The sequence below is a fragment of the Neophocaena asiaeorientalis genome, unplaced genomic scaffold, assembly GCF_003031525.2.
Source record: "Neophocaena asiaeorientalis asiaeorientalis breed wild unplaced genomic scaffold, Neophocaena_asiaeorientalis_V1.1 scaffold61, whole genome shotgun sequence".
Classification (NCBI taxonomy): Eukaryota; Metazoa; Chordata; class Mammalia; order Artiodactyla; family Phocoenidae; genus Neophocaena; species Neophocaena asiaeorientalis.
The window spans coordinates 285186-299314 of record NW_020174143.1 but is presented as its reverse complement, the minus strand read 5'-3'; the positions used below and the strand labels follow the sequence as shown (position 1 = coordinate 299314).

The 14129-nt window shown below is 37.7% G+C and overlaps 1 protein-coding gene across 4 annotated transcripts in view; it reads right to left on the bottom strand.

The window, feature by feature from the left end:
- IFT80 (intraflagellar transport 80) overlaps window positions 1-14129 on the bottom strand; it is a 108604-nt gene that overhangs the window by 89976 nt on the left and 4499 nt on the right. For 2 of the 4 annotated variants that reach the window (XM_024754969.1, XM_024754968.1), the window contains exons 2-3: window positions 5902-5985; window positions 2628-2849 (exon numbers count right to left, since the gene is read on the bottom strand). The exons of 1 other annotated variant lie outside the window; for it this stretch is intronic. In XM_024754969.1, the coding sequence (XP_024610737.1) occupies window positions 2628-2849; window positions 5902-5938 (259 nt within the window). In that variant the 5' untranslated portion in view covers window positions 5939-5985. Of the gene's footprint in view, window positions 1-2627; window positions 2850-3985; window positions 4185-5901; window positions 5986-14129 lie in introns of those variants that run through there. One more of the 4 variants, XM_024754971.1, reaches the window with a different exon arrangement.

Here is a 14129-nt window from a genome sequence, read left to right as displayed (position 1 = left end):
TAAAAAGAAAATTCATTTGAGCTGGCTTCACGGAGCTCGCACTGGCCAAATCTGGGACAATTGTAACATCAAAAATTTTTAATGGTAGTAATAGGATGCTCAAGAAATAAAATAAGAATCTATGAGTCTAATCTAAGTAAACAAATAAATAAATGGGCAGGAGACAGAAGGCTCTTCCTTGCAGTAAAATACCAACAAATCAATATAAAAGAAATTATGGAGTTAAAAAAAATCACCATTTGGCAACAATCTTAGTAATAAATGATTCAGCCAAGAGACATCAATAGATGCCAAGACAGTGGGAGGAAATCTGAGGAGGAAGAGAATATTTTTATATAGTCTGAAAGTATCCTTTCAGAAATTATTTATTAAAAGGGAAAAACATTAACTTTACACTAGATTAATTTAGTGAACACAACCTTTCAAAATAATCAAAGTTAAAGTCACCAATAATGGGTCAAATCAGCATCATGAATCTTCCAATCTGATGCCCTGAGTACTGCTGCTAAAAATGTGTAACTGGATTTAATCATGAAGAAACATCAGACAAACATGAATTGAAGGACATTCTGTAAAAATAACAGGCCTGTATTCTTCAAAACAGTGGAGATCATAAAAGAAAAACTGAGGGGTTGCTCCAGATTAAAGGAGGCTCGAGAGATATGACAAAACAATGTGTTATTCTGTACCAGAAAAAAACAAATTTCTATAAAAGATATCATTAGGACAACTGTTAAAATTTGAATATAAACTGTAGATTAGATAACAGTATTACATCAATGTTAAATTTCCTGATTTTGATCAATGTATTGTGGTTAAGTAACAGAAAATCCTTATTCTTAGGAAATGCATTGAAGTATTTACGGTTAAGATGGCATATCTATAAATTACTCTCAAATGTTTCAGAAAAAAGTATATGTGGGGGGTGGGGGGAGGCAGGGGGGAGAGAGAGAGAAAGAGAGAAAGAGAGAGAAAAGACCAGCAATGATAAAGTATATGGGACAAAATGTTAACAACTAGTGAATGTGGATAAAGGATATGCAGCAGTTATTTGTACAATTCTTGCAACCTTTCTATAAATGTGAAATTATAATAAAATTAAAAGCTTTTTTTAAAGTCAACCCTTCATTTTATCACAAGAGGTAAACTAAATTCTAGCTGTGCTCAGAGTCAATCTTGTAAGCGCTAGGCACGGTACCAAATACTTTCACACAATATCTCATTTAATCAATATTCAGAAAACTAAGTTTAAAAATTACATGTAAAAGAATTAGAATCTGATGTGATTGTTTGCCATAACATCCCTTTCCTATTCTGGCTACAAAAGCCCTCTTCTCTTTCCCTTTCCACGGTGGCCTAAGGCCTGCCATGCTCTGTCAATCAATGTCCCAGTCCCTTGACTAAAATGATTCACTCAGTGACGGGCACGTGACCCAAGCTTGTCCAGGACCTCTCTGCATGTTGACTGCAAGTGATATTGAGGAAGAAGCACTCTCTCTGCTGACTTTTCTTTTCCTGTAGGGTAAGCCTTGGGCTGCTGGCTGTCATCACGCTCCCCTTTTGGGGCCAGTCTATCCCAGAGATGGCAAGAATAGGGGCCTGGGGACTTCCCTGGTGGTCCAGTGGTTAAGAATCCACCTTCCAATGCAGGGGATGCGGGTTTGATCCCTGGTCGGGGAACAAAGTTCCCACATGCTGTGGGGCAACTAAGCCTGCGCGCTGTAGAGCCTGTGCGCCACAACTAGAGAGCCCACGTGCTGCAACTACTGAGCCTGCACACTCTGGAGCCTGCGCGCCACTACTAAAGAGCCTGCACACCACAACTAGAGAGAAGCCCACACACCGCAATGAAAGATCCCGCATGCCGCAAGATCCCGCGTGCCGCAACAATGATCCCACATGCCACAACTAAGACCTAATGCAGCAAAATAAATAAAAAGTAAATAAATAAATAAAATCTCAAGGGGTTGTATATGTGTTATTTAAAAAAAAAAAAGAATAGGGGTCTCATGCAGCTGTGCTTAAAGATCTACCTCTGGAGTTAGGTAAACCAGAAAACTCCATCTGTGAATAAGTTAGCCGAGTAAGTTTCTGTTACTTTTGATGAATGTACTCTTAACTGATATAGTAGGTAAAGTGTAATACAGATGAAAAACAGTTCAAGTTATTTCTAGGAAAATTAAAACATTTCCTTAAAAAATAGAATAATCATGCTTTTTACTCACCAATAATAAAACTATGGTCAAATTAATCTCCAGCTCTGTAAGTAGAAATTAACATGTACTAGAAAATAAAGACTATATTTGATAGCTTACTAAATGAGTGTGTGTTGTACCATCTATTTTTAGTGTGGTTATGTTATACAGTTAAATTTGACAAAATTAGAAACCAAAACTGATAAAAGCCTAACAATACCTGCGAGCACAGAAAATAGTAAAGCCAGAGGTTCAGATTCAATCCCAGTATATGCCAGTTTAATTCACCTTCTTCTATGACAACAGTTTTATAGCCTATACACAGACAAACTGACTACATAGGAAATGGATAAACAACTCAAAACATGTCATACTAAAATGTTATGTCTTTTAAGTATAAAGATTAGCATATAACATTTATTTAAAACTTACCATCAGAACTTGTGAGAACAAAGCTTTCTGCTTGAGTTTGTTTCTTTATGCCTAAACTTTTCGGAAACCAGTGAAGATCTATTGGGTAAATATCATCAGGCAGCTTTACTATTTGACTTGTTTCACTAGTTAACAAGTTCCACTTCACTATCTGGTGATCATCACTACATGAATACAGTTCTTCAGCAGTATTCCAGCCCACACAACTTACTAATTCTTGATGTGTCACCATGTTAAGGAGATATAAAACACACACAAAAGTCTTCAGTCTTAATAAATACAATATTTTGCAGATGCAGATTATAAGAAGAGTATAAAATAGGGCCAAATGTTTCAAGCTTCTAAGCCTATTTTTCATTTTATGACTTTCATATTTTTTCCATATAAGGAAAGGAAAATAAGCATCTATCAAAACAGTTGTAAGAAGAATGGAAAGCAAGATAAACCCAGGTGCCAAAAGAGAAAAAAAGAAAGATTTGACTATATGAAAAATGTTAAATTGTGTTACAAAGTATTCCATAAATGAGGCAAAAGATACAAAAACATCTAACAGAACAAAAGGAATGAAAGGATCAACTCTAACCCATTGGGAAATAAGTGGGGAGAAAAGGGAACTATGCTTTTTTTATTTACATATATCTGTTTCATTTAAGCTATTAGAATAAGCATGTATTATTTTGATAAAAGTTTTCAAAAATCAAGTGTTAAAATAAGACTGACGGGACTTCCCTAGTGGCGCAGTGGTTGAGAATCTGCCTCCCAGTGCAGGGGACACGGGTTCGAGCCCTGGTCCGGGAAGATCCCACATGCTGCAGAGCAACTAAGCCCGTGCGCCACAACTTCTGAGCCTGTGCTCTAGAGCCCGCAAGCCACAACTACTGAAGCCTGCACGCCTAGAGCCTGTGCTCCTCAACGGGAGAAGCCACCACAATGAGAAGCCCGCACACTGCAATGAAGAGTAGCCCCCGCTCACCACAACTAGAGAAAGCCTGTGAGCAGCAATGAAGACCCAACACAGCCAAAAGTAAATAAGTAAATTTATAAAAAAAAAAGAAAAAAGAAAAAAAGACTGAAATCTAACAGTAAAATACCTGCTTAAATGACACATTATAATAATTCACCTAGGAAAAAATGTACAGCTTAACAGCTGAAACTAAAATCCTACCAAATTTCCTGACATTAAATTCAGGAAGTAATTCAATTACAATTTACTGTACCTACAAGGTAATATGGATAAGATATGAACCCTAAAATTCTTACTTTAACCTATTTTTTCAGTCTCTGATTTATCAAGTGGATTTCTATAAACTGAGGTGTTCAAGTAGCCCTCACTTCCACCATCAGAACAGATCGCTTACCCTAGCAGAGTTGTGTATCTAGAGAAGGCACTTCAGTTTGTCATTTTTGAGATGCTTTCTCCTGCTTATATGTGGATTTGTATATTACCACATTATCCTGGTTGGGTTGTTTGCTCTTTTGTTGTTATTGTATAATCATTTTACTGCCTTCTCTTCTCACCAATGCTTTCTACTGGCTCATCCAAGCAATCAGTAAACTCTAAGGAAAAAGAAAGAGATTATGTGCCAAATTATTCTGGGATGTTCTAAGATTTTTTTTAATACTTCAAAATATGATAGATTAAGCAAAATAACCAAAAAGGTAAAAAAGAAATTATGGAGAGTTCTTAAGAGACTGCACAAATAGGTAATAAAGTGGCATTGGAATACTCAGAATTCAAAGTAGAATCTAAACAAAAGGATCTGGATGTCCCATTAGACCATTACTGAAAAAAATTCTTCCAATATAATTGCTATAGCTTAAACAATGTTAGGTAAAACCTTTAAAAAGGGAGAGTGTCAGGCATAATCTAGAAAGAAAGAAAACACACATACACACACGCCCCAAAACAAAAAATACTAAGCTTATCCTCATAAAAACTGATGTAAGTACACATCAGACATACGTGACATGTCTTCAAACTAATAAGTTAACTAAAATTACAGGAGAAATGAGAGGACTGTCAGAATAAGAAAGTCTAAAAAGACTGTTATTCTTCAGCTTGAACAGGTAAAAGCAGACAATAGACATAGTCAAAAATCTAAAAGATTGTAAGCAGCATGAACTCCTGGGGGCACACTTTTAAAAGAGAATAAAAATGATTTAAGGGGGCTTCCCTGGTGGCGCAGTGGTTGAGAGCCCGCCTGCCGATGCAGGGGACATGGGTTCGTGCCCCGGTCCGGGAGGATCCCACATGCCGCGGAGCAGCTGGGCCCGTGAGCCATGGCCGCTGAGCCTGCGCGTCGGGAGCCTGTGCTCCGCAACGGGACAGGCCACAACAGTGAGAGGCCCGCATACCTCAAAAAAAAAAAAAAAAAAAAAAATGATTTAAGGAGAAATAAAAGGAATTATATCTTCACTCAAACGGTAAAAGAAGCAGACAAGACAATATTAATTCAAAGCGTTTGATCAAATGTCTAAAACAGTGCTTCTCTATCTCTGAAGGATCCTATTTTTCTTTATTTCAAATCTGTTACAGATCAACATTTTCTAAGATAAAATAAAAATGAATTACTAGAAAAATGATCTTATATTTGGATGTTGTGACTATCAAATTGCTACAAAAATTTCTTCCTTCTTACCTTCAATTTCTTTACTTATCCCTTCACAGACCTGCAATAAAGTCCACAGATGATACTTTTAGAAGCACTGGTCTAAATAACTAAGAATGAAGGTAAAGGGGCCTATCATATATTCCTGACACATAACTGGGAGTTCTTGCTGACAAAATATAAGGTCATGCGTTTGAGAAATATTTATAATTGCCCCCTTCCCATGTGAAATAATAAAGGTCTAACTGCTCAGATTTCCCCAGCTTACCCTCCACTTTATTGTAAGAAGAAATAGAGCAGAACTCAATGAAAACATAATAGATCATACCAACAGATAAATTATTTGATTTTTAAAAAACTTCTCTTTAAGATTTTATTAGACTAAACAAAAACTGTTTTTTATGTACTTAAGTATAGTAGTAGTACTTAAGTAGAGTAAGAAAAATGTCAATAAAAATTTGAAAGTAAGATTTAGAGCAAATAGTTTGCATTGGAGAATTACCTGCAACACAAGACCTCAAATATTTCAGAAACAATTTCGCGAAACTACCAATAAAGGAATGAAAAAAATCCATTATCCAACTAGACTACAAAAATAGAAGAAAACTTTTAATAATACTATAGTAAGGTGATCACAATAAGGTTTATAAATATTAAAAGGATATGCTTTGGTTCTTTTAAAAGAGAAATCTTCAGTCTCATGTCTCCACCTTCCAGCAAAATTTTAAAATGCCACTTGATTGTACTCACTGTAAAAATAAAAGGGGGAAAATATAGAATCTGCATTAAAAACAAACATATATACACAAAAAATTAAAAGTAAACAAAACATCTTAGCACCCCAAGGACACCAAAACACTTTCAATCCTGCTGGCAACAAATACATGGAAAGAGGAAGAAAACTAGTCAGTGTGCTAATTCTGGCAAGTGAGTGACTGGAGGCCTTGGGTTGGATGCCAGAAGTCCTCTACAACCTGCCTAAAACAGTCCTACAAGTACAGAACGCCACTAAATCTGGCCAGGTAAATAATTTCCAAGGGCTGCCCTGAGACCTAATCAAAAGATTTTTTAAACTGGGAACTGTTCAATGGCAGATCAATGTTGGTCCTGTTGAATGGATACACAATAAAATAAATTCCAAAGGTCTGATCGAGGGCTAAGATACATATTTTGAGCTTTAGTTATAGAACCCACATGGGAATACTATGACATCATCAACCTAGTGATCCAATCTGAGATTTACGTTCTGTTGGAGGTAGATACACTGCCCAACAGTTATGGTTGCCATGGTGGCAAAGTGAAAAATAAGCGAGTTATTTAAAAGAGAGGTAATAAATCTATTATAAAAGCTATATAAAAATCACAATGTAAATGGCAAACAAAAATTTAGAAAAACAAGAGTAACACTCTCTCAAATAATCATGCTATCAAAAGATACAAATCAAGAAAATGCTAAATTGTCTGAATCCAATTTATAGTTGTGGGATTCTTTCTGAGTAATATCACTAGCCTAGAGAAAAAAATAAATGAAAGTGTAATTAAAAGAAAAATATCCTCTTCACCAAGTAGAAAATTACTGCGAACTACATCAAAGAAGGTGTGAGTTATAGATAAGAATTCAGTGGGCCTACCTTAGATAATTTCTCATTCTCTCAAATCCAGAAGACTTTTAGATTGGCAAGGTGCTAAATACAGCTTTATCTCAAAGCACCTTTTTCACTTATTGTACTCATAAATTTTTGAGAATGGGGAGAAAATTGTTAAGACCACAGAAAAAAATCTGAAGTTTTCTATCCAGTCAATATGCAGCTAAGGTCAGAAACCTCTCTCCTCCAGTTCATTTAACAAGATTTATGTTCAACTTTAAAAGTATGAATCTGTGTATAGCGTCCAGAGCAAGAAAACAATTTCTCCTAGGCACACTTCTAAGGCTCACTTTTCGTCCTTAGGGGTTTTAGCACCTTTCTCAAAACTCCTTCCTTCTATCAGACCTCCTTCAATTAGAGGGGGGAAAAAGGTAAATACATGCTGCTTTTTCACAATAATTCAAATTCACCCAGCTTATAAGGATTTTAAAAGAATAAAGGCAGATAACTTGTTGATTCTGGAAATAAGAAACAACATAATAGACAAGAAAAAATATATATATATAGTCTGAATATACAACTACATTCAGAAACTTTAAAGGCATGATGTAGCCTATATCAAAATACCTCAAAGTGCTGAAATCCATAATAATTAGGAATCATTCCTCACCAAAAGAAATCATTATCCCATATAAGTAGTAAATGCAGTATGTTTTTCATGAGAAAGTAATCTGCAACTATTCAGAAACGTGGTACCAAGGAATCAGAGAAAGAGGAGGCTGGCATCCTAACATTGGGAAGATTCTCTTTTGCTCAGAAAGCTCTTCCCCATACATCCTATTTAGCTGAGATCATCTGCATGAAGGATATGGGCATTCTGATGTGAGACTGAATAGAGGAATAAAGGAGAAGTAGTATTAGAGCACAGCCAATTCAGGGAAGTGCAGAGCTGCCTGGGGATGCACTGAGGTGTTTTTTATCTGCCCAAAAGCCTTGGTCACCAAGGATCTGACTAGTCAGTGGTAGGTGGGGTGGGAGGGGGAATAAAAGAAAATTTCTAGAGTATTGAAAAATCTATTTTGCAACTTTATATAGGGAGAAGACAGGAGCAACTATGCCTTTGCTACTAAAAATCATTTATAAGTTGTCTTTGGTCCAGCGTGGGTTAACATTCATGGCACTTAAGAGGAAAAAATATGCCCAGGAAATCCGATCACCAAACTACCAAAATATACTCCAAATCTGGTCACTTCTCAGTATCACCATCATAAGTCTAAAGCCACCATCATCCTCAATTATTTCAGTAGGTCCAGAACTGATCTTCCTGTTCCTACATTTACCCTTCAAACTCTTCTAAATACAGTAGCTAGTTATGCTTTTAAATCATTAATGCTAAGTCAGATCACGAAGGCCAGTATGGCCAATACAGAGTGAGTGAAGGGGATGGCAGGAAATTGGGGAAGAGGAGGGAGGGACACAGATCACATAGAGGTGGGAAAACCACAATAAAAGCTTCATTTTTTTTCTTCTAAATGAATGGAGAAGCCAGTAGAGTGATAATATCTGACTTACATTTTTTAAAGTGTCACTATGGATGACACTATGGATGGTATGACCAAAAAAAAGCAAACATGAGCAACACTGGAAGCAGGGAGGCCAGTTAGTATTTCAATGATCCAGAAGAGAAATGAAAGTGGATTGATGAGGAAGGCAGTAGTGGTGCAAATAATATGAAGCAGTCATATTCTGAATATATTTTGAAAGAAGATTCCACAGGATTTGTTGATGAATTCAGTTTAAGAGAAAGAGGAGTCAAAAATGACTCTAAAGTTTCAACAGGTACAAAAGAGTTGCCATTTACTGAAATGAAGAAAACTAAGGGAGGAACAGGTTGAAAGGGATGATATAAAAATTCTGTTTTGGGTATGCTAAGTTTAAGGTGCCTATTAGATATCCAAATGAAGAATTCAAGGAGAAATTGGATATACGAGTCTGGAGTCAAGCAAGAGGTCAGAGCTGGTGATATCATTGAGATGTCAGTTTGAGGGTTATCAGCACAAAGATCATGTTCAAAGCCATGGGATGAGACTACCCAGCAGAACTTGAAAAGGTAGTAGCTTCAATGGCCTAGAAGTCCTACTGAAGCCTGAAGAATTGTCAGCATTAAGCTTCTAGAGGAAGTAAACTAGAGAAAGACAAGTGGAGATATACAATGAGATGCTTAAAACAGATTTTGGGGGAGAGTATAGATATTGGTAAGGATGAAGTAGGTTAAGCCTGTCAAAGTGGGTGGCCAAGGTCAAGGTAACTGAGAGGCCAGGGGATAGAAGAATTGATTTCAGGATGTTAAATCACTGAGAATAATGACAAGAATAGTGGTGGAGACAGACACAGTTACCCAGGTGCTAAAATACCATTCATTGAACGAGGAAAAAAGAAGAGATCTGTAGATGACTACAAAAAGGCAGAGTAGATAACGGTTTGATCTCACAAGACGTATCTCAAAGGGACTAAGGGATTGTAGAGAGGAAAGGGGAAGACAGTCAGTTGTGCAGAAACACTAATGAGAAACAAGGCCTTCTGACACATGGGAGTCTGGAAGGCAAAACAGCCTCCATTTGAAACAGCCAAGAGGAAAGCAGTTTCCTTAGGAAACAACCAGATTTAAGTTAGACTGTGAAGTTAAAGGGTAAAACTACGAAGTTTTAGAGTAAAGGTTGAGAACACAGATTTGGCCAATGACATACTGTGAGTTCCAAAAGGTAGAGTAGTAGGATTTAAATGGTGAAGAGCTAAGAGTTTGGGACAGATGGTGGGAGATGGTAAAAACAGCCAGCTGTTCTCTTTCATTCATCTCTATTTCTGTGGTAGAAGAATCTGAATTTTTGCTGCATACCTGGCCATCCAGAATAAAGATTACATTTCTCAACTGCCCTTGAAACTGGGTGTAGCCACATAGGACATTAACAATTCTTAAACCCAATGGGGATATTACAGCACCATCAACCTCGTGGCCCAATCTGGTACTTATATCTTGAGGGGAGTAGATAACTCTACCCAACAGTATTGGTTACCCACAGTGGTAATATGAAAAGTAAATGAGTTACCTCTTATAAAATCCACACTACTACCTCTTATAAAAGTTATATAAATCAGCATTATTGGCAAATAAAAACTTGGAATTTAAGAGTAACCCTCTCCCTGCCATGCCATCAAGACCATATATATAGCAGCAACAAGATAGAAGGAACCAAGATTCTTGACCTTGTAGAGAGTCCTATTAGTCCTATTTAGCCTTTTAAGTGATAGAAAATAAAGTTTTATCATGTTTAAGTTACTGTCATCAACAGCTAAATCTAATAATGAACTAATGCAGGGAATTAAGAGCCTTGAATGTAGAGACAGAGGGAAACAGGGTTGTAAGGTATGATGGAATAGTCCCAATCGTCGAATAAAGGAAGGTGTATAATCAATTTAAATTGTAGCCTTCTTCCTGAACTGTTCTCTTAGGTGGTTTGTAGTGTTGATGAAGAGTTTTATAAGACAGGAAAGGGCAGTCTTGCTAGGACCACATGTAACTCTGTGGGAATTCCTTTTCAATCCTGCTAATAAGGTTGTTAGGATTTACTTTAATAGGCAGTTTAGGGAGGGAAAGGAATTGCAGAGTTATAGAGGGAATAAATATCCCCAACCTTTTCTCCTAATTTCCCTAACCTTAAACTGTGCACTCATCCTTGTACCTCTGCTGTATCTATACTCACTGCCATGGTGATCTCACCCAGTTTCATGGCTTAATATAAGATTAAATTTATTGACTACCTAGTGACAACTCCCAATTTCATATCTCCAGTTCAGACCTCTGCACTGAATCCCAGATTTTTTAGCTAACTGATTATTTGACAACTCTATTTGAATGTGTGACACCTAAAAACTTAAGATCCAAATCAAACCCCTGATCTTTTCTCCAACTTTGCTCCTCCCACAGCCTTACCCATCTCAGTAAATGGCAATTCCATCCTTCCAGTTGCACAGGCCAAAAACCTTGGAATCATCACTGACTCTTCTCTCACATTCCAAATCCAATTTGTAAAAAACAAAACCTGTATGATCTATCTTCAAATTACCTGACTTTCATGATCCCCACTACTATGGCTCCAGTCCAAGGTGCCATCACCTGTTAACCTGAACTATAATAGCCTCCTAGTTGACCTCCTAACCCCTCACAATCTATGCTCACCATAGCAGCCAAAGTGAATTTTAAAATAGGTCATGGTGCTTCTCCACTCAAAACTCTCCAATGGCTTCGTGTCTCACTCAGAGTTAAAACAAAGGTGTTTTTTTGTTTTGTTTTGTTTTGGCTGCATTGGGTCTTCGTTGCTGTGCACAGGTTTTCTCTAATTGCAGCGAGCAGGGGATACTCTTCACTGCGGTTTCCAGGCTTCTCATTGCAGTGGCTTCTCTTGTTGCAGAGCACGGGCTCTAGGCACGTAGGCTTCAGTAGTTGTGGCACACGGGCGCAATTGTTGTGGCCGGCAGGCTCTAGAGTGCAGGATCAGTAGTTGTGGTGCATGGGCTTAGTTGCTCCACGGCATGTGGGATCTTCCCAGACCAGGGCTCGAACCCATGTCCCCTGCATTGGCAGGCGGATTCTTAACCACTGCACCACCAGGGAAGCCCCTGAAACAAAGGTCTTACAATGGTGTTCAAAGCCTTTATTGATCTGGACTTGTATCGTGATGGTTAATCTTATGTGTCAGCTTGGCTGCAAGATGGTGCCGTTATTTGGGCAAACACAAGACTAAACGTTACTATAAAACTATTTTTTAGGGTTTCCCTGGTGGCGCAGTGGTTGAGAGTCCGCCTGCCGATGCAGGGGACACGGGTTCGTGCCCCAGTCTGGGAAGATTCCCACATGTCGCGGAGTGGCTGGGCCCGTGAGCCATGGCCGCTGAGCCTGCGCGTCGGGAGCCTGTGCTCCGCAACAGGAGAGGCCACAACAGTGAGAGGCCTGTGTACCGCAAAAAAGATAAACAAACAAAAACCACTATTTTTTAGATTTGATTAAAACTGACAATCAGTTGAAGTAAGTAAAGCACATCATCCTGCATAATTTGGGTGGGCCTCATCCAATTAGTTGAAGGCCTTAAGAGCAAAAACCAAGATTTCCCAAAGAAGAAGGAATTCTGCTGCCAGACTACAACACAGAAATTTTGCCCGAGTTTCCAGCCCTAAGACTAATGACTTCGACACTAACTCTTCTTTCTCTGGAGAGCCCTAATAGACAACATCATTTCTCTGACCTCATCTCCTGTTTCCTCTCTCTTTTCACTCAAACTGCGCCAGGCACACTAGGCTCTGCGTTTTTCTTCTTACATACTATGTAAGAAGTATGTTTGGGGGCAAAGGAGAAGGAACCAGTGGACAGGGATTGATTGGCAGTACTATAGAAACAGAAGATAACTAAGACAGCATGGTCCCCTATGAAGTCATTTGATCAAGGACACTGATAATGGGGTACTTCTTTTTGTAAACACATATAAATTGACAGTTCACAGAAAGATAAATACAGATGGTCAGCAGGCAATCAAAAACATGAAATAAGTCACAGCCTCAATTTTAATTAAAGAAATGCAAATGAAAACAACTAGATACCATTTTTCTGTTGTCAAAGTGGCCAAATGCAAAAACGCAGCCAGAACCCAGCCCTGGCATACAGAGAAAGAGTTAGTCACATACATTATTGAAGAGCAGGAAAACTGGTGCTAACGGTCATTGATTCTTTTGTTCTGCCCCCCACCAACACTTTTGACTACATTTTCTACCTTTGGGGAATTTCCTACCTTATAAATAAAAAACAAATTATTTCCTCTCTAGACCTCCTTACAGCTAGGACATAGGCAAATTACCTAGGCTTTGCCAATCTGACACATCTGTCATATTTTGAGTTAGAAGCTACTGATTCAAAAGAAGTATATATAAGGAATCTACCCTGGGAGGAATTCCTAGTCATAGGAATTTGTCATATACATATAAATGTACACCAAGATACATATACAAACTATACAAGCCTATTTATTACAGAACTCTATACAGTACTATCAAAAACTAGAAATTTAAATATTCATCATAGATTACACACGCAAGTTCCAGATCTAAGTATTTACAACATGGAACAGAATTAGAACCAAGAAAATAGAATTAAGAATTAATGTTAAGGATTAGACTTAACATTATGCTAAATGAAAGAAGTCAGTCACAAAAGGGCAGATACTATATAATTTCCCTTATATGAAGTACATAAAGTAGTCAAATTCATAGATACAAAAAGTAGAATGGTGGTTGCCTGGATGGAAGGAGGACAGGGAGTTTCTATCTAATGGGTACAGAGATTCAGTTCTGCAAGATGAAAAGAGTTCTGCAGATGGATGGAGGTGACAGTAGCACAACAGTATGAATGTACTTAATGCCACTGAACTGTACACTTAAAAGTGGTTAAGATGGTTTACAAAAAAGAAAAAAGAAATGAATTAGATTTAAGAAATAAAACTAAAACGTAAAAGCACTAACAAAATGAGAAAAATTTTAGGCAGGAAAGAGGGAAGGTATGACTTGTCAACAAGAATGTACTTATAGATAAGAGGTAGCAGAAAGCCTACGAAGTAAACAAGAATGTGAAGGAGAGATAAGAAATCCAAGAGCTAGATCACAAGTGCATTTATACCAAGTTCTGTTTGGGTCATTTGCATATTGTCTAACCCTTGGGTGTTGATATTAACAGTTGAAATTAATGGTTTGCTGATGACTACCCAAGGCCCTATTTTTAGAAGTACAATTTTTATCAACAATTCTCCAAATTGATAGCTCTGATTAGACTCCTGTGTCTCTTTTCCAGTAAAGAGAGGAGGGAGAGAGAAGCAGATCTTTTATGCAGATTGGTCCCATCATAAAACCACTTGAAGACTAGAGCTGAGATCTCTTATACGGCAGGGAAGGCAGCAGCAGGTTCACCATTTCCAGGGACAGGTTATTCAAACACCTAACAAGCAATGGAACAGGCTTACGAATGGCAGTATAGTTCACTTACTAAAGACCTCCAACCTCCATGCCACTCCACTTCCTGTAGGTATCTGAAGTGTATGTATTGATATATGCAGTGGTATTTACATTTCCTTGCAATTTTAGCTAAATTAGAGCTAGCTCTTGCCAACCATACTTTAATATTATTCACATTGGTTATATTTATAATCCTTTTGCAGGACGGCCTAATAAATTCTAGCCAATAAACCATGTTATTCACAAATTTAAAA